Here is a 20687-nt window from a genome sequence, read left to right on the forward strand (position 1 = left end):
CCTCTTTTACCTCTTGAGTATTGGTGCTTTCCAGAGTTCTTTTCCTATTCTTTTTCATTCTGTGTGCTTTCCCAGGATGATATCATCTCACTCATTTTAACTCTTACTCATCTGCTGCTGACTCCTACACCTAAATCTGTAGCCTTGACATCTTTTTTTTTAAAGATTTATTTATTTATTTATTTATTCATTCATTCATTCATTCATTCATTCATTCATGATAGACACACACACACACAGAGAGAGAGAGAGAGAGAGAGAGAGAGAGAGAGAGGCAGAGACACAGGCAGAGGGAGAAACAGGCTCCATGCCAGGAGCCTGATGCGGGACTCGATCCCGGGACTCCAGGGTTGTGCCCTGGGCCAAAGGCAGGTGCCAAACCACTGAGCCACCCAGGGATCCCCCTGTAGCCTTGACATCTTCTTGCTGCATTCTGAATCTGCATATCTAGCAACTATTGGAAATCATAGCCTGCATTTGTCTCAAATGCCTTAATTTCAACATGTCTAAAATTGATTTATTCTGTTTCTCATTTTTTAATTCTCTATAAGTCAATTTCTGTTCCTCCTTCATTGAACTTAGCTCCCACATCCAATCAGTTATAAAATCTATTGTTTTTATCTAATTTTGTATCTGTCTCATTCCACCTGCCTTACATGGTTTTTATTTTACTTTTTAAAGATTTATTTTATTTTTTTTATTTTTAAGTAATCTCTAGACCCAACATGGGGCTCAGACTTAGAACCCCAAGATCAGGAGTCACATGTTCTACTAGTCAAGCCACCCAGGCACTCCGCCTTATCTAGTTTTAGTTCTTATTCAGCTAATATCTCTGCTCCCATTTTTGCCCAAGTCTGTCCTCCACACTGCTCCTTGTCATCTTTCTAATTACTTGGGTTGGATCTGTATGAATATTTTATTTAACAACCATTAACTCAACAGCTATTAATTGGATGTGCTAGGCATACTAGTCTAGATGCTGAAGATAAGCAGCGAACAAAGTATAGTCTTGGTTCTTATGGAACTAAAATTCTAGTGGTGGGAGATAAATAGATAATGTCAGATGGTAATGAATGCTAATAAGAAAAGAATAGGTTTGGGTGATAGTGATAAAATATGGGGAAGCAGAAGGACTCTTTTCTATGGAAATGTTGAGGAAGGCCTTTTGATAAAGTGGCATTGGAATAGGGACCCGAATGAAATAAGAGAACAAATAATGCAGGTATCTAGGGAAGAACGACCTAGGCATAGGAAACAGCAGTTAATGCAAATGCTCGTAAATGGAAGCATGCTTGGGATAGTGAAAGAACAAGGGAACCAGAGAATCTGGAACCAAGTAAGTTAGGAACTGAAGGACATCAGATCAGAAAGTACTGGCAGTAGGTTGTTTGTAGCTCCGAAACAGAGTTTGGATTTGACTCTGCATGAGATAGGAAACCATTTAGAGGACTTTGAACAGAAGAGACATGATCATGAGCACAGGAGTGGCATGTCTGTAAAGGATCACTGACTGCTGTGTAGATATGGAGATCAATTGGAAGATACTCCAGAAGTCCAGGAGAGAGGTATTAATGGCTCAGACGGGACAGAGGCAGTAGAGGAAATGAGAAGATATAAAGTGCAGTGATAGAAATTGCTGATAGATTGAAAGGGAAAAGATTTCAAGTATGACCCCAAGGTTTTCGGCCATAACTAGAGGAATTTAATTAACCAATGGGGAAATTGAAGGAGTAGAAATCAAGAGTTTGGTTTTTGGAAAGGGTATATAGAATGAAGTGTATATATGTTGAGTGGTGGTTGGATATATAAATATAGCCATAAAAACATAAAGCATAACTTTGCATGGTTTTAAATTTTATATCACTGTTTACACATTCATGCACTTGCTCACTCACTTGCTCTCTTCTGCAATATGCTTGTCTCTTCAATCTCATCTCCTGTCACAAGTCATGCACACGTCATGCTCCAGCAATATTAAACCACCCTGTTCAAATCTCTTTGCCAGTGCTTGCATTTCTTGCTAGAATACTGATTGGCATATTACCAGAATTGTCAAATACTGATTCAAAATCTTGTATTTGTCCTTTACCTTATGAAGTTTTTCATAATCATGTCTTTTGGAAGAATTAATCCTTTTTATTATTTTTATACTTTATATAAATTTTGTTTGCTTTGTATATCCTACTGTCGAATTTTGTGTTTACAAGTTTGTATCTCCTTTTAGACTGCAGGATGGAAAGCCTGCATCTTTTTATGTTTAATCCCTGACATACTGCAGGATACAAACAAATGCTTAAATGTAATAAGTTTCTCTCATTTGGATTTATAATTCTAAGTCCAGTGAAGAAAATGGATTATATTAGAAAATAAAAGATTAATCAGCTACAGCAAAGGTTATGCATGTATTTGTCAAACTTAATATCAACAATGATTTCTTGGAAACTATTTGATGCATATGAACTAGTAACTATCTAGTTACTGGGACCCTGAAGGCTTAGAAACTCATACCAGCAAGAAAGTTAAAGATGTAGGAAGTTCATGAGAATAGTGTCCTTACTCATGCCTATACCATAAATCTGTTTTATTTATCCTGTGGCTATCACACTTTCTCAAGTCTGCAGATCTTGTCCCTCTGGAAACTTGCTAAAATGCAAATTTCTGAGCCCTACCAGAAGTATACTGTAATATGATTTATGGTGGTGGGAACCAAGAATTTCCTTATTTATTTATTTTAAAGATTGTATTTATTTATTTATTAGAGAGCACAAACAGGGGGAGTGGCAGAGGGAGAGGGAGAAGCAGGTTCTCCCCTGCTGACCAGGGAGCCCAACATGGGGCTGGATCCTAGGACCCTGGGATCATGACCTGAGCCAAAGGCAGACCTTCAACTGACTGAGCCACCCAGACGCCCCAAGAATTTTCATTTTTAAAACAACATTAAGTTTTTCATATATACACCACAGTTTGGGAATAACTGAGTTAGAGAATGTAATCGACTGGAGAGAAAATAGGGATGGTAAAAAAGAAAAAAGAAGTAGTTGATGTTAGAGATCTTTGAAGGACTGTAATTAACCAATATTTTAAGCAGAAAGTGAATATAAAATGGGAAGAAAAGACCTAAAAACTAAACCACTTACAAGGATTTTTGATACTAATGTAATTCAAAACACCTTGGGCTAAGCATTTAGGAAAGATTTTTAACATTTACTAAGTAAATTCCATTGAATCTAGGGTAACTGTAGTTAAAGACAGGGAAAAAAAGCTACTGTTCTATTACAGATGTGTATTTATTTCTTTTATAATAATGTATGTTTATATTTTGAAATCTTTTTTTAAACTGTGTGTCCTGGGCAGCCCCGGTGGCGCAGCGGTTTAGTGCCGCCTGCAGCCCAGAGCGTGATCCTGGAGACCCTGGATCAAGTCCCACGTCAGGCTCTCTGCATGGAGCCTGCTTCTCCCTCTGCCTGTGTCTCTATCTTTCTCTCTCTCTCTCTCTCTCTCTGCATCTCTATGAATAAACAAATAAAATCTTTAAAAAAAAAATAAACTGTGTCCCCTAAGTAAATACTCTCTATGTATAGTGTTACTTATTGATGGCTATTTAGACTGTTTTAATAAGGAGCACTCTTTGGGGCATCTGGCTGGTTCAGGCAAAAGAGCATGCAACTTTTGATCTCAGGGGTTGTAAGTTCAAGCCCCATATTGAGTGCAGAGATGACAGATAAATAAATATTTTTTAAAAAGGTACTGTTTTTGAAGCCAAAACAAAATTAAGTATAAAACCATATCATTTTTTGGTCAGCAATGGAAAACCTAGTTGTATGGCCCATAAACAAGATATCAACATTACTTTGTTCCTGCTTAATGTAATTTTACTCCAGGGATATAAGAATGAATAAAGTCACGAGTACTAAATTTGGAAATCCAAATTGTCAGGTATCCATAGATTTCCCAAAGAGTGAAAATGGTTCTCGTCTTGTATTTTTTTTAGGTTCCCAGATTGTGATGAGCCATATCCTCGACTTGTGGATCTGAATTTAGCTGGTGATCCTACCGAAGGAGCTCCAGTGGCAGTGCAGAGGGACTATGGTTTTTGGTGTCCTCGAGAGTTGAAAATTGATCCTGATCTTGGTTATTCTTTTTTACACGTGCGTGATTGTTCACCTCCTTGTCCAAATATGTACTTTAGAAGAGAAGAACTTTCATTTGCTCGATACTTCATAGGATTGATTTCAATCATTTGCCTCTCTGCCACATTGTTTACTTTTTTAACTTTTTTGATTGATGTCACAAGATTCCGTTATCCTGAAAGACCTATTATATTTTATGCAGTCTGCTACATGATGGTATCATTAATTTTCTTCATTGGGTTTTTGCTTGAGGACCGAGTAGCCTGCAATGCATCTAGCCCTGCACAGTATAAGGCTTCCACAGTGACACAAGGATCTCATAATAAAGCCTGTACCATGCTTTTTATGGTACTCTATTTTTTTACTATGGCTGGCAGTGTTTGGTGGGTAATTCTTACCATCACATGGTTCTTGGCAGCTGTGCCAAAGTGGGGTAGTGAAGCAATTGAGAAGAAAGCATTGCTATTTCACGCCAGTGCATGGGGCATCCCCGGAACTCTAACTATCATCCTTTTAGCGATGAATAAAATTGAAGGTGACAATATCAGTGGCGTGTGTTTTGTTGGCCTCTACGATGTTGATGCATTGAGATATTTTGTTCTTGCTCCCCTCTGCCTGTATGTGGTAGTTGGAGTTTCTCTCCTCTTAGCTGGCATTATATCCCTAAACAGAGTTCGAATTGAAATTCCATTAGAAAAGGAGAATCAAGATAAATTGGTGAAGTTTATGATCCGGATTGGTGTTTTCAGCATTCTTTATCTCGTACCACTCTTGGTTGTAATTGGATGCTACTTTTATGAGCAAGCTTACCGTGGCATCTGGGAAACAACATGGATACAAGAACGCTGCAGAGAATATCACATTCCATGTCCATATCAGGTAAGGGAAACCTTGTTCTAAATTTCAGAATGTGTAATAGTGAAAAGAAGGCATAGAACTGTGAAGACCTAATCTTAGCTAGTTTTTTTTTAAACTGTGTATGAACTTCAACCTGTACATTAAAATTTTAAAGTAAAGATAATGAACAAATACATTGTAGAAAGAATGTAATACACATGTTTCTATAAACCTCTTCCATTTAAAAAGATGACTTTTAAAGTATATGCTATGGGCTTTTAAGCAAATTACTTCTGTTGTCACAAAACAATTTGCTTGGTTATTATTTAGAAGTCTACAGGTTTGAGGGCAAGAAGCACCTTACCAGCTGTCTTTTGTGAAAATTTTACTGATGGTTGAAAGAGGAATTCATTGTTGTAACAGTTTTGCAAAAGTAATAGAATGCAGTTGTACAAACCAACTCATCTCTTAATTGGCCCTGATTTTTCTTTTTTTCCATACTGAATATTTTATGATTTACTTTTGAATTTAAACAGTTCAGATTATCATAGTCACAGAACCATAGAATTTTAAGTCTAGAAAGAACTTTAGAGGTCATTTATTCAAGTTTCCTTAGTAATTTAAAGTTCTTGAACATCTATCTCATTTGAGGCTTAGAAATGTTAAGGGACTTGCTTATATCCAGACTGGGATGTAGTGTTAGGAGAGGAATATAGCAAAGAAAGTAGTTCAGAATAGTTGATGCTAAGTATTTCTCTATCTGAAACCTTCTCTAGAACCCATGCCCCTAGCTGTCATCCTCTTTTCTTTGTAAGGCAAGTTTTCTTGAAAGACCAGTCTCCATTGCTGTCTCCTGTTTATCATGTTCCAAGTTAGCTGTTAAAAGCCATCAGCCACTCTTTCATCTCCCCTGACCTTAATGTTTTAATTACCCTATTAAATTACTTATGTGTTATAATTTTTCTCTTTCTCCTGCTACACAGTGAACTCTTTGAAAGCAAGGACTTCTTTTTCATATTTTTATATTTTTGAACACATATTCTGTAGGTTAGTAGATGATAACATTGAGAATGTGACTGTATAGATGGAGAAAAGACTTTTTTTTTTAAAGATTTATTTATTTATTCATGAGAGACAGAGAGAGAGAGAGAGAGAGAGGCAGAGACACAGGCAGAGGGAGAAGCAGGCCTCCATGCTGGGAGCCCGATGCAGGACCCAGTCCTGGGTCTCCAGGATCACGCTCTGGGCTGAAGGTGGCGCCAAACGCTGAACCACCTGGGCTGCCCAGAAAAGACACTTTTAAGAAATGGTAGCCACTTGGGTGGCTCAGTCGGTTGAGTGTCCAACTCTTGGTTTTGGCTTAGGTCATATACTCAGAGTCCTGAGATTGAGCCCCCCTGTGGGGCTCTGTGATCAGTGGGGAGTCTGCTTGAATTCTTTCCTTCTCTCTCTTACTCTGCTGCTGTCCGCCATCCCTCCCTACCTCTACCCCTGTCCCAACTCTCTCTCTTTCTCTCTTTAAAAATCTTCTCTTGAGATTAATCTTTTTTAAAAAATGGTAACAGTGGTACCAGGGACAAGGAGTGTGTGTCATTAGCACATAATCAGTGCTCATAAATATTTGACTGAAAATGCCAATTCTCTTTCTTTTGTTTTGTGGTATAAATAGACCTATACAAAATGATATTTTTATTATATAAGTATTAGCTATGGGCTTTTTAAAAAAACATCTCATATTGAGAGACCAGAATAAATGAATAATCGAAATTGAATTTCTTGACAGAATGACTTACTAAAAACTCTTAATATGAGTTTCCAGACCTGAAGCTAAGTAATGGAATTTTGCCTCTAATGAGAGAGAAAGAGATGGTTGAATTACATCATGCTTCTTTATATAAGTTATCTAAGATTCCAGATATATATTACCTTAGAACTATTGAAGAAATGATATTTGGTTACAAAATAATGATCTAAAAAATACCAAACCTCAAATATAGAAAAGGATGAATTAGAGTGGTTGGGATGCCACTATTTTTAGGACATTCCTAGGATTCTTTCAGCATCTTTAGAACCAGTTTGAGCTGCACAGAAATCTGTGTGTGTGTATGTGCATTTTTTTTGTGGTCATGGGTTAGAAAGTGTTTTTCATTTCCAACATGCAGAAATAACATTGGAAATGAATTATTTACGATATACTGAAACGAACAGAGACGTGGTTATTAAGCTGTAAACTCTGGAACACAAATCCTGGCTTCATATCTTACTTTCATTTTTTACTAGCTTTGAAACATTAGGCCAACTCCATCCACCTCTCTCTGCTTTAGTTCCTTGTCTGTAAAATAAGTAACAGAATCTAATACTAATACGATAGTAATAGATAGTATTAGATAGAAGCAGAATCTCCCTCCTCAGGTTGTTCTCAAGAGTATACATGCATGGACTTGGAAGAGTGCCTACCACATAAGTGCTCAGATGTTAGCTCTCATTCATTTTCTTCATTTCTTATTGTTTGTGCTGTTGTTATTTACATACATACATCTATATAAATACGGGTTTTTAAAAATCATCCAGTACCAAGTTTTACCAAATGCCATATTTGCTTCAGACATACATTTATTTATTTAAAAAAAAAATTTTTTTTAATTAAGTAAACTCTGCGCCTAGCTAGTGTGGGGCTTGAACTCACTACCCTGAGATCAAGAGTCTGATGCTTTACTGACAGAGCCAGTCAGGTGCCGCTTGCATCAGGGATTCATTTTCATTCATTCATTCATTTTATTTATTTTTAAAGATTTCATTTATTTATTCATGAGAGACACACACAGAGAGAGGTGGAGACATAGGCAGAGGGAGAAGCAGACTCCAAGCAGGGAGCCCAATGTGGGACTCAGTCCTGGGACTCCACGATCACGCCGTGAGCCAAAGCCAGACGCTTAACTGCTGAGCCACCCAGGCATCCCTGCTTTAGACTTTTAAGAGAAATCTTTACAGATTTGGCTGAAGCTTCCTGTGTACCCTTCCGCAGTCCTGTTACTCTGTGCCCAGAGGTAACCATCATCCTAAATGGATATATACCATTCCCATGAAAGTCTACACAACTACCAATATGTATGTAGTTGTGAAAAAACTTGGTTTTACCAAATAATACAATGATACCATACTATACATGCTTCTATAACTTGTTTTTTAACTTAAGATTTAGTTTTTGAGATGTATTTATATTAATGCTGTAGCTCTAGTTGATTTTTATTTATTTTTGAGATTTTTTAATTTATTTGAGAGGGAGAGAGTATGAGTAGGGGTGAGGGAGAAGCAGATTCCCCAGTGGGCAGAGAACCCGATGGAGGGCTCAATCCTGGAACTCTGAGATATGACCTTAGCCAAACGCAGATGCTTAACCAACTGAGCCACCTAGGTACCCCTCTAGTTCATTTTTTAAAATGTGTTTTCTTTTAAGGAAGTTTATATTATAAAGTGTTTTAAATATATAGAAGATACAAATAACATAACAAACACCTGTGCACTCATAGCCAAACTGCCTTGAAATCTTAACATTGTATCATATTTAGCTGGCTGGCTGGCTGGCTGGCTAGCTATCATTAAAGACACAGAAGATGCCTGTCTGTTCCCTTAGGTATTCCTGTTCCTCTTCCTTTTCCTTTTCCTTCTCCAGAGGTAATCCTTTTCATAAAGATGGTATTTATTATCCTTCCCAGTATTTTTATATTGTGGTTGAATACTTACAAATCTATAAAACTTGCTGTTTGCAACTTTTAAAAATCCATTAAGTGAAATCATTCTGTAGCTTGCTTTCTCCAATTCAGTTTTATGTGTATACCACTAATTTGTTCATTTTAACTGCAGTAATCTAATGTATAAATAAACTGCAATTTATTCACTCGTTCTTTTATGGACATGTAGTTTCCAATTTTTTTTTGCTGTTATAAACCATTTTACAGTGAACCTTCTTATAATACCTATCTTCCTTGCACATCACCAAGAATTTCTATGAGGTATATACCAGAAAGTGAAATTGTTGCATTGTAAGATACAGATATCATCAAACCAGATGGTTATTTTGGGGGCTTGCTTAAGTAATAGTATATGTGCTGCCGAAGCGAGCACTTGCTTAAGTAATAGATATTGAATGAAATCTGGCTTGTTAAAAAATACTGTAGGTGTGCCTGGGTGGCTCAGTCAGTTGGATATCCTCCAACTCTTGATTTCAACTCAGGTCATGATCTCAGGGTTGTGAGATGGAGCCCTGTGTTGGGCTCTGCAGCAGGCATGGAGTCTGCTTAAGATTCTCTCCCTCTCCTTCCTTTCCCCACCCTAAAAAAAAAAAAAATGGAAGAAGAAGAAAGTGCTGTAAATATGAACTCATTGTGGTTAAAATCTATTATCTTACTTGATATCCACAACAGTCTTATGAAATAGTATGGCTTCATTTCTGCCACTTTAATGGGGAAAAAATTGAAGCAATAAGAAATAATGTGGCTTACACATTAACAAACTGTATCAGGGGAGCCTAATTTGGGGCTCAATCCCAGAACCCTGAGATCATGACATGAGCCAAAGGCAGATCCTTAACCAACTGAGCCACCCGGGCACCCCCCCAATTTAAACCATTTTTAAGTGTACACTTCTGTGGCATTAAGTACATTCACAATGTTGTGCAACCATCTCCATCTCCAGAAACCTTTTCATCTTCTTAACCTGAAACTCTGTACCCATCACTCAATATCTCCCATTCTTCCCTACCTTCCAGCCGCTGGCAGTCATCATGCTACTTTTGTCCCTATGAATTTGACTATTCTAGGTACTTTGTATGAGTGGAATCATACAATATTCTACTTTATGATTCTTTAATATTCAAGTACTAGAATTTTTGTATCAGTTTTAATTCACAATTTTACTTTAGGGGAATCTTCTACAGACTTGTGAATTGAGCACCAGAGATATTAAATTCCTTTTTAAAGTCCTATCCACACATAATTGAACAAGATTTGCCATCACTGAGCATACCTGAAAGAATCCCTAGCAGGCTCTGATAATAATTCCTAATGAGAAGTTTTTTAAGTATATTAAATCATGATGTTATCCTTGGAGTAGCCTCCTCAGGTGACCTAAAGAACATAGTATTTCAATATGTTTGCTTTAAAATCAGTAAGGTTACTTAATAGTCATTTTGCACATTATTGAAGTTTTCACATATTTGAAAAAAGGGTTTGTGAAATAGTTAATCACATTGTTTCAGAGTACTAATTGGATTTAATGCAAAATGCATGTATTTAATTAATTTGAAGAAAAATGGGCTCATGTAAAGTCTTCTAAAATACTCAGAATACTTTATACTAAGTGTTTATTAGCAAGAACACTTTAAAATGTATTATAATAATGCTTGAGAAAGTAATATTTAATGCCTGAATCTAGAATTAATTATAAAATATAGCCTGAGTTGTCAGAATAATGAATATTTTACAGTTTAATATCAGTAGAGTTTATTCCTAGAATATATTTCCATCTTATGTATTATTTAAAGATAAACATAGTAATTTTCCAGATGCTCAGGGTGTTTTTTTTTCTTTAAAAATAATTCCCTATATTTATTCAGTGCCTTCTAAGAGTCTTAAAGCATTTTATAAAGGAGTTAAAGTCTCAAAGATTGTTAATATTTCTAGAAAATGGTTTGAATACAATATATTGGTTATAAATATGGGTCTTAAAATCATATAGACTGGGTTTATGTCCTGCCTCTAATAATCTGAGCTTCAATTCCTTATGTAAAATACAAGAAATAATAGGTTAAATATAGTAATATCTATGTCATGGGTGGCTATGAAGATTAAATTGCGATGATGAATTTAAACCTTGTTGGGATCCCTGGGTGGCTCAGCAGTTTAGCTCCTGCCTTTGGCCCAGGGCGTGATCTTGGGGTTCTGGGATCGAGTCCCACATCGGGCTCCCTGCATGGAGCCTGCTTCTCCCTCTGCCTGTGTCTCTGCCTTCTCTCTCTGGGTCTCTCATGAATAAATAAATAAAATCTTTTTTTAAAAAAAAAAACAAAACAAAAAACCTCGTGGTAGAGTGCTTTGCACAAAGAAAATTTTCAATACTCTGTTGTTACGAGTTCATAATTATTGAGGTCTGAAGGATTATCCCTGTCCTTCATTTTTTCTTCTAAATATTGATTTTCAGAAGAACATGCCTTTCCTAAAGTACCTCTTCACTTTTCTCATCTCTTTTGTCCATCTAATTCAGTGCTCTATGTCCCATGGAATTTTGATACTAATACCTGTGGTTCGGTACTAAATATGTGTTATCATAATACAAACAGCTTAGCTGAGACTGTCACATTATATTAGAGCCATTTGTAGAATTCTGAAAAAAATTTTTATAGAAAACAAACAAAAAATATTATTTGTATTCTTTCAGTCACACAAGGGAACCCATCTGTTATTTATCTAGTCTTGATCCAGAAAAATACAAAAATAGCAGAATAATGTCAAATCTAACTTCTTATGATTTTAGCTTCATTTTCTGGTAAGAGTGCTTTCCTTTACCATGCAGTTCCAGAAGGGATCAGCAATGTGAATGAAAGGACCATGGGACAAAATGGGTATGTTCTACCCTTCCCATATAGGCAGCAGTGAGTAATTCTGTATATAGTACTACTAATCTTTCTTTTTCTGCTCCTAATTTTTAAAGTGGTAAATATGTAGCCTGTGACTTGTTAGCACCAAATTAGTTTTTCCTCAGATTTGTTCAGTACCTATAATAGAGGAAAAGAGTGAGAATTCTCTGGAAAAAAATATATTCTAAATCAGGGGTGCCTGGGTGGCACAGTAGGTTAAGTATTCAACTCTTAGTTTTGGCTCAGGTTGTGATCTCAGTGTTGTGAGATCAAGCCCTGTGTCAGACTCCATGCTTGGCTTGGAGTCCACTGAAGACTCTCTCCTCCTTCTGCCCCTCCCCCACCACACATACTCTCTAAAAATAAATAAATCTTTAAAATATATATGTTCTAAATCTCTTGTAGGAAAATATATAGATATTATATAAACAACATTAAATAATATTAATAAAAATACTGTTATGTTCAGGTTATAAAGTGCTGTCACATGGCATTTTTGGATAAATACATTAAAACCTACAAGTTGTTATTATTCTGGCTTCTGTTACACAGAATAGCCTAAAGCCATTAGTTGAATGTTAAGTCTTACTTGCAGATATATCTGGTGTACAAATGGTAACACTTTTTTAGGAAAAATTCAGTGTACTTGCCACAATATATAGCAGGGCACAGTAAACTTTCAGTAAAAGTCAAATAGTAAATATTTTAGGCTTTGCTTGCTATAGGATGTTGTGTTTTTTTAAGCTACTCAACTCTGCTGGTATAGTACATAGACACTATATAAACAAATGAAGTTCTAGTAAAGCGTTATTTACAAAAACAGAATTGTGGCAAATTTGGTCTGCAGACTATAGTTTACAAACTCTTGATCTACAGCAAGCATTATTCTATATTGCCTTTGATAACTCTTTCATAATAGGGAATGGTGACCTGTGGTACTTTTCTGTCCCGTGTCAATTGTCACTGTTTCATTCTTATTACTCCTTTTGAGAATTATTATTTTACTGAACTGCAAAATGGCATTAAAAATATTCAGTGTAGGAGTACTTGGCTTGCTCAGTTGGTACAGCATGTGACTCCTGATCTCAGGGTCATGAGTTTGAGTGCCATGTTGAATGTAGTTTCCTTAAAAAAAAGAAAAATCAATACAGTCTAGTGCTATTTTATCACTGTAACAAACACAAATAAATTCTAGTATGTCACTATAAAAAAGATATGCCAATAAATCTTATTTCCAATAGTCTTTGAAGGCATCATCATACCAATTTAAGGAAATAATTTCAGTAGTTTATGGGAATAGTAAAACAAAAAGCAACATAACGTAGTAACCATAAAAGCTTCTAGTTATTAGAAGCTTCTAGTTATCACCAGATCCTGTATTCAGCAAATTTATACACGTATTTAATCCTCAGAATAGCCCAGTACGTTAGATTGTACTCAATTTTACAAATGCAGAAATTGAGTCTCATGTAATTATACAACTTACCCAAATTCATATAGTGATAGAACTGGGATGTAAATTGTCTTTCTGATTCCAAAGCCCACAGTTTTGCATCACTTTACACTTCTTCTGCAAAAAAACAAAAACACAAACAAAACACTTTTATGATGAGTATTTGGTAGACACATTCCAGTTCTGGCTGCATATCTGGTTAACTTTGTATCTTTAGACAATTTATAATTTCTTCATCTCTAAAGTTAGGAGATTGGATTGAATAATGTCTAATCTAGTATTAAATGAATGTAGAAACTTATCTCTCATAAACCAGTTTCTTTTTTGCCTTCCTATATAAAATTCATTAATGCAACAACCACTTATTACTTATATCTACATTCGGGGATATTGATAGTTGCTGAGGAAGCAACAGGGCTAAGATACATCTCCTACCCTGAAGGAAGTCATTAGCCCAGTAGGAGAAAATCAATATGAAAATCAGATAATTTTGTGACTAAAGTGAGTTCTTACTCTTCTATTCCTTTAAAAAAAATATGGAGCGATCTAGTGAAAATACCTTACATATGATATGGATTATTTTACAGCTAAAAATACAAAGTTGTTTAGTATACAAAAATTAATTTAGAAGAGTACATTTACTCTTCCAGCATGTCCAATGAAAATTTTTCATAGCCAAGTTAAAAGTATGTCTGTTTATAAGTTGAGTAGGGAAAAGCTTCCTGAGATCCTAAAACCTAAAAGTGACCAGATAATCACTTTGTTTTTTAGATAAATGTTTTCCCAAATTAACTCCAATAAAATAAAGCATTTGAGTCTCAAAGGGTAACTATGGAAAAAATTAAAATAAGTAATGTCTTAAATTTATCACCAAATATAAGCACTGACATGCAAATACATAATCTTATGTGAACATTACAGTATATTTTGCATAGCTGATAGAATGGTGGCTATAATTTGAAAGCCCAGATTCTTGATTAGCTGCTTATACAGTGATGTTTTTTGCAAAGGGATGTGGGTGTGTCCATTTATCTATCTAGAGGATTTCCTCTTGCCCTTTTTAACAAGAGAAAGGCCAAAAGAACTGCTTTGTAAATTTTTGTCCTGGATTGACTTCTGGTCTTGGCCTTATCTGAGATTTACCACTTGTACCTCATAATTAGAGAAAGTGAGTAAAGACCTGAAAATGATAACTCTACTCCCTCAGGCCTAAAGCTGAGCCTTCATAAACTGCCCTTCTCTGTGCTTATTTTCTTCCAGATCCCTTCCTAATTCTAATAGCCTAATGGATGTATCCAATGGAAGGGATACATCAGCAAAGGAAAAAAGAGAGGATTATTAGAATTTTCATCCAATCTTTTTCAGTTATTTTTCTCTTCCTACAAAATGTCCATCCATTGGTACCATGACTTATTTGTCCTCTCCAAGGATTCCATTTTGTTCTTGGCCCATATCAGACACCCTTTTTTAGGGGTAGAACCAGGAGTTAAAACTTGAGCTCCCTCAAAAATTAGGAAGTGTCATGTGCAGATACCACTTATTCTCAAAATAACTGACTTCTCAGATTAGCTCTCTTGCTAGGTTGGAAGATATTTCCCAAGCCTTTTATAAAATAAGCTGATGACCAGTGCATAGTGGGTGCTTTGGCTGGAAGGCTATTTTCTGGAATACGTGTAGACTTCTCTTCCTTACCAATAGTTATGTGTTAATGGTGTTTACTATGTCTGTTCTAAATTTATTGTTTATTCTAGAACCTGTTGTGTTAAGTACTATGTGTTACTTCAATTTGGAATTGAATTAAATATTAGGTAAATCAGTGAAGAATGGACTGGAAAAGAAAGTTTTGTTTTTTTTTTTACGATTTATTTTAGAAACAGCGTGAGTAGTGGGGAGGGGTAGAGGGAGAGGAAGAGGGAATCCTTATGTAGACCCCCTCCCCCCATAACTAGGGAGCCCACTGCGGGGCTCCATCCCAGGACCCTAACTAAGATCATGACCTGAGCCCAAATCAAGAGTTGACTAATAAAGCCACCCAGGTGCCCCAAGAAAGCATTATTTTCATGAAAACTAAGTTGATTGCTTTGGAAAGACTTGATGAAGTCAAGTTTTTTAGAAGGGCTATTATTGAAGTTAATATAGGCAAGATGAACTGTTAAAGATTGGGTTAAGGAGACTAAAAATCTAGGATTTGCACATAGATTGCTTTATGAGTATTTGAGTTCTCTATTCACTTTAAAGAAATAGAAACTGGAAATCATGGATGATGATAAGCTTGTATCATGTAAGAAAAAATTGAAATATTAATTAGCAGGTGAGCAATTGATGAAAAAGCCTTGACCTTACATCAGATGTTTATTTTAGATTGAATAAATATTTGGTGTGTGTGTGATTTTTTTTTCAATACTAACAACCTGCTTGATCATGTCTGATACGAAATCTTCCATTTTATGTCCTTTAGTGAATCATTAATATTCTGTCAGTGATGTCATAGACTATGTTAACATCATTGGGTATACTAAAATTTTGTAAGCTTGCTAAAGAAAGAGCTAAGAAGTTTGTCCTAAAGTAGAGCATTAGCAAAATGAAAAATACACACCACTTCCTAATGACAATAAGACTTCTGACAATATGTCTGAATGGAAGCATCAGCAATTAAAGACTGATCCAATAAAATCTGGAAATAACACATTATTTGAGATAGCACAAATCTTACATGATTTAGGAGAGCTCTCCCAGTGGTCCCCCACTTCAAAAATAATTATGAATTGAAGCCAGCACAGTAAGGAGTTAGGGCTGGTCAAACAAGGGCTCTCAAGCAGATGGGAGGGGAAGGGTTGCCTGAATGTGGTGGTGGTATGGGAAATTGAGACCTGGGTCAGCTGGGAAGTTAAGAAAGTTGTCCCTTGTGAGCCTAGATCACCAGTCAGAGGTTAAAGTGTTTGCAAGTTATACTTCTTGGCAATCAGCAGAAGCAGATTCTTTCAGCAAGATCCCCACTGATTAACCAAATAGCTCACATATAATGCTACCAAACACATGAGAAAACAACCCCCTATGACTTTGACTTAGAGTCATTGGATAGAACAACATCAAATATAGATCAGAATATAGATACTGAAATTGTGAGATACTGAATATGTAATATTTATAGAAAGAACAGATATAGTCACAAAAATTAGTCACAATTTTTGAGAAACTACTTGGAATAAAGTTTTTTTATTTTTTATTTTTTGGAATAAAGTTTTTTTAAATTAGATGTCTAAAAACACAATTTTTGATTTAGAAACTCAGTGAATTGGGGATCCCTGGGTGGCGCAGCGGTTTGGCGCCTGCCTTTGGCCCAGGGCATGATCCTGGAGACCCGGGATCGAATCCCACATCGGGCTCCCTGCGTGGAGCCTGCTTCTCCCTCTGCCTGTGTCTCTGCCTCTCTCTCTCTCTCTCTCTCTGTGTGTGTGTGTGTGACTATCATAAATAAATAAAAATTAAAAAAAAAACTCAGTGAATTTCTGAAATGCAAAATGTAGACTGCTGTTTGAAGAGAGATTTAATGAACTATGTAGGTGAAAATAAAGTTATCTAGGATGCAGCAAGAGAGAAAAGGAAAATATAAAAGTGATATTAAGAGAAATAGAGGCCAGGGGCACCTGGTTGGCTCAGTTGGTTAAGCGTTGGGCTTCAGCTCAGGTCATGATCAAGGTCCTGGGTTGGAGCCGAAGTTAGGCTCCCTGCTCAGTGGGGAGTCTGCTTCTCCCTCTGCCCCTCCCCTCCCCACTTGTGTGTATGCACTCTCTCTCTCTCAAATAAATAAATATCTAAAAAGAGAGAAATGGAGGGCAGAATGAGAAGTCCTAAAAAGAGGCTAATTAGAGTCCTAGGGGTGAGTTCCAAAAGGAGAAAACAGATAACGCAGAAGAGACAATATTTAAGGAGGTAATGGCTCCCAGTTTTCCAAACTACTACATGTGAATCCACAGATCAAGGAGCTACTGAATACCCCTACCAGGATAAATAAGAAGAAATCAACACTTCTGTGAAATTTGAGGGAAACAATAGAGACAAAAATCTTGAAAATAATCACAAAGAAAGGACATCATCAAAAACAATGACAAAGACCAATAGAACGGTAGCAGAGTCCTTCACAGCAATGAAAGCTAGAAGATAGCAGTATAATCTTTTAAAAATGGAGAGGAAAAAAAAGTTGAACCAAAATTTTGCACCTGGTGAAACGTGCTACGCATGGAGATGCACTGCCAGATCCCCTTCAAAGAAAGACTTGCTGCTCAGTTGCAGGAAGTGTGGTGAGCAGACACCCTTCAGCTGCAGAGAGCTGCCTTATCTGACCTCATGCCCTTCTTGGGATGGCCTGCAACTAGCAATTGTTAAGTGGGCTAGGAGGGCCTGGCTGTTGGCCCAACATGGGACCTTTTGAAGGTCATTATTTGTTCCAGGGCTCCCTACTAGTTTGTGGAGGCTTCTCTGAGAATTCACAGCAGGTCACTCGTTCCTTTGCCCAGTCCTGCTTCTACCCTTTTCCTTCACAGATCTCTTCCTCCTAAATGTCTTGTACTCCAAAATTCATTTCATCTTCTGAAGATTTCAACCTGTTCAAGAAACAAGGATGAAATCAAGCTATTTCCATATACACAAAAACTGACAGTTTAACACAAAGAGTCTTGTACTAAAGGCATTTCTAAAGGTTATATTTCAAGATTTTTGAAAATGATCTCTGAAGGATGGGAGATGAAAGGATGATTAGGAAATAAAATTGTATATAAAGCTAAACAATACTGTTTCTTTCTTTTTTTTTTTAACAATACTGTTTCTATAAAATATTAGTAATGATACATAATTTGGGGTTTTAAAATATATGCCTAAAATCCAGTAGAAAAAAAGGACAGAATGTATTTGTATATACAGAAAAGAATTAATGCTTCAGTCAATGAATTGCATCAGAAATCAATTATTGAGGACACCTGTGTGGCTCAGTCAGTTAAGTAGCTGACTCTTGATTTTGGCTCAGGTCATGATCTCAGGGTCATGAGATTGAGCCCATGTCGTGCTCCGTGCTGGGTATGGAGCCTGCCTAAGATTCTCTCTCCGTCTCCCCCTCCCCACCCGACCCCATATGCTCTCTCTCAGAAAAATAAATCAGTTAATGATGATCTAGAATCCCTGATGAAATGCCTTTCTTCCTCCACCCCCCCCCCTTTTTTTTTCTTTCTCCTCATCATAGGCCTCTTGTTCTTTAGGATTTTGGTTTTTTTCTGATTAGGGTTTTTAATTTAATTTTTTGAATAGGTGATGTCTTGATGTCATGATTCATAATGTTAAAATATAAAATATAGTGAAAAGCAATATTCCTGCTTATATTCTTCATATTCTTAATTTTCACCCCCTCCCCATAGTTTCTTGTATATAGTTCCAGAATTTCTTTTTCCACGAGACTGTTTTGAGAAATAACAGTCATAAAATACTTAAAAACTCAGCACACAGTAAGAAGTCACTAAATTTAATTCCCTTTTTTCCTTAACCATTTTATGACCTTAAGACCCAAAAGCATAATTAACCATATATATTGCTGCTGGGTGTCATAAACTTTTGTTTTATACCTGTAAACAAATTAGAACCATAAAACCATGTTTCATGCATGACATAGTCTTAATGAAAACTTCCAAGAGCTTTCCTAGCTTTGGCCTAAAACTAATTAAAAAGGAAAAATATTTTTTAAGTGAATATGATTAATAGAAACTTATGTGCTTTTTGAAAAGCGATTCTGGAGTTTCAGAATATATTCATGAAATTAAAAAGTTTAAGTATCAAATGTGAGATCAGGGCACCTGGCTGGCTCAGTCAGTGAAGAGCACAACTCTTGATCCCAGTGTTGTGGGTTCGAGCCCCACATTGGGTGTAGAGATTACTTAAAACCAAAATATTTTAAAAATATGTGAGATCAGGGGATCCCTGGTTGGCTCAGCGGTTTAGCGCCTGCCTTTGGCCCAGGGCGCGATCTTGGAGTCCCAGGATCGAGTCCCGAGTTGGACTCCCAGCATGGAGCCTGCTTCTCCCTCCTCCTGTGTCTTTGCCTCTCTCTCTCTCTATCATAAATAAATAAATAAATAAATAATAAATTAATAAATAAATAAATCTTTTAAAAATATGTGAAATCAGTATTTTTAAATTGAGGTATAACTGACATATTAATTTCAAATGAACAACATAATGTTTCAATGTTTGTATATATTGTGAAAGGATCACCACAATAAGTCTAGTTAACTTTCATCACCATACATAATTATAAAACATTTGTGATGAGAATTTTTAAGATTTACTCTGTTAGCTTCCAAATATTTAGCACCATATTATTAACTACAGTCACCGTGCTGTATATTACATCCCCAAGACTTTTTTATTTTATAACTAAGTTTGTACCTTTTTACCCCCTTCATCCATTTCTTAACTACCAGTCTCTTTGTATCTGTGAGCTTGGTTTGTTGTTGTTGTTTGGATTACACATACAAGTGAGATTGTATGTCATTTGTCTTCCTCTGTTTGACTTTTTTTTTTCTTTTTTAGCATAATGTTCTCAAGGTCCATCCATACTGTCACAAATGGCAAGATTTCATCCTTTTTTATGGCTAATTTTCTTTATCCATTCATCCGTCAATGGACTTTGGTTGTTTCTATATCTTGGTATTGGAAATAATGCTGCAGTGAATGTGGGGGTGCATATATCTTTTGAAGTTAGTGTTTTTGTGTTCTTTTGAGAAATGCCCAGAAATGAAATTGCTGGATCATATGGTAGTTCTATTTTTAAGTTTTTTGAGGAACTTCCATACTGTTTTCCATAGTGTCTGCTCCACTTTCTACCAGCAGTGAACAAGGGTTCCCTTTTCTCCCTCCTTACTGACACATTCTTATCTTGGTAATAGTCCTTCTAACAGGTGGGAGGTATTGTGGTTTTGATTTGCATTTCCCTGGTATCAGTGATGTTGAACATCTTTTCATTGCCTGTTGGCCATCTGTAGGTCTTTAGGAAACTGTCTACTCAGATATTCTGCCCATTTTTAAATTAGATGGATAGTTTTGCTCTTAAGTCATATGAGTTCTTTAGGTATTTTGGACATTAATCCTTATCAGCTATATGATTCACAAATATTTTTTCCCATTTAATAGGTTGCCTTTTCCTTTTGTTGATGGTTTCCTTTGCTGTGCAGAAGCTTTTTAGTTTGATGTAGCACAACTTGTTTAGTTTCGCTATTTTTACTTTGCTTTTGATTTCTGATCCCCAAATTCATCTCTAAGACCAATATCAAGGAGCTTACTGCCTAGGTTTTCTCCTAGGCCTTTAGGGTGTCGGATCTTACATTAAAGTCTTTTGAAAGTAAGAGTTAAATTTTGAGTTAATTTTTTCAATTATTTATTTATTAGAGAGAGTGAGAGAGATCACAGAGGGAGAGGGAAAAGCAGACTCCCTGCTGAACAGGGAGCCTGACACAAAACCCTGAGATCACGACCTGGGCCAAAAGGAGAGGACTGAGCCACCCAGTCAGCCCCCATTTTGAGTTAATTTTTGTGTATGGTTTAAGATAGTGGTCTAGTTTCATTCTTTTGTATGTGACTGTCTAGTTTT

General features: G+C 36.2%; 1 protein-coding gene across 7 annotated transcripts in view; it reads left to right on the top strand.

Moving 5' to 3' along the window:
• FZD3 (frizzled class receptor 3) overlaps positions 1-20687 on the top strand; it is a 93912-nt gene that overhangs the window by 38236 nt on the left and 34989 nt on the right. For all 7 annotated transcript variants that reach the window (XM_026007846.2, XM_026007849.2, XM_072719579.1 and 4 more), the window contains one exon: positions 3992-5009. In XM_026007846.2, coding sequence (XP_025863631.1) covers positions 3992-5009 — 1018 coding nt within the window. The remainder of the gene's footprint in view (positions 1-3991; positions 5010-20687) is intronic.

Source organism: Vulpes vulpes, chromosome 9, assembly GCF_048418805.1.
Source record: "Vulpes vulpes isolate BD-2025 chromosome 9, VulVul3, whole genome shotgun sequence".
Taxonomy (NCBI): domain Eukaryota; kingdom Metazoa; phylum Chordata; class Mammalia; order Carnivora; family Canidae; genus Vulpes; species Vulpes vulpes.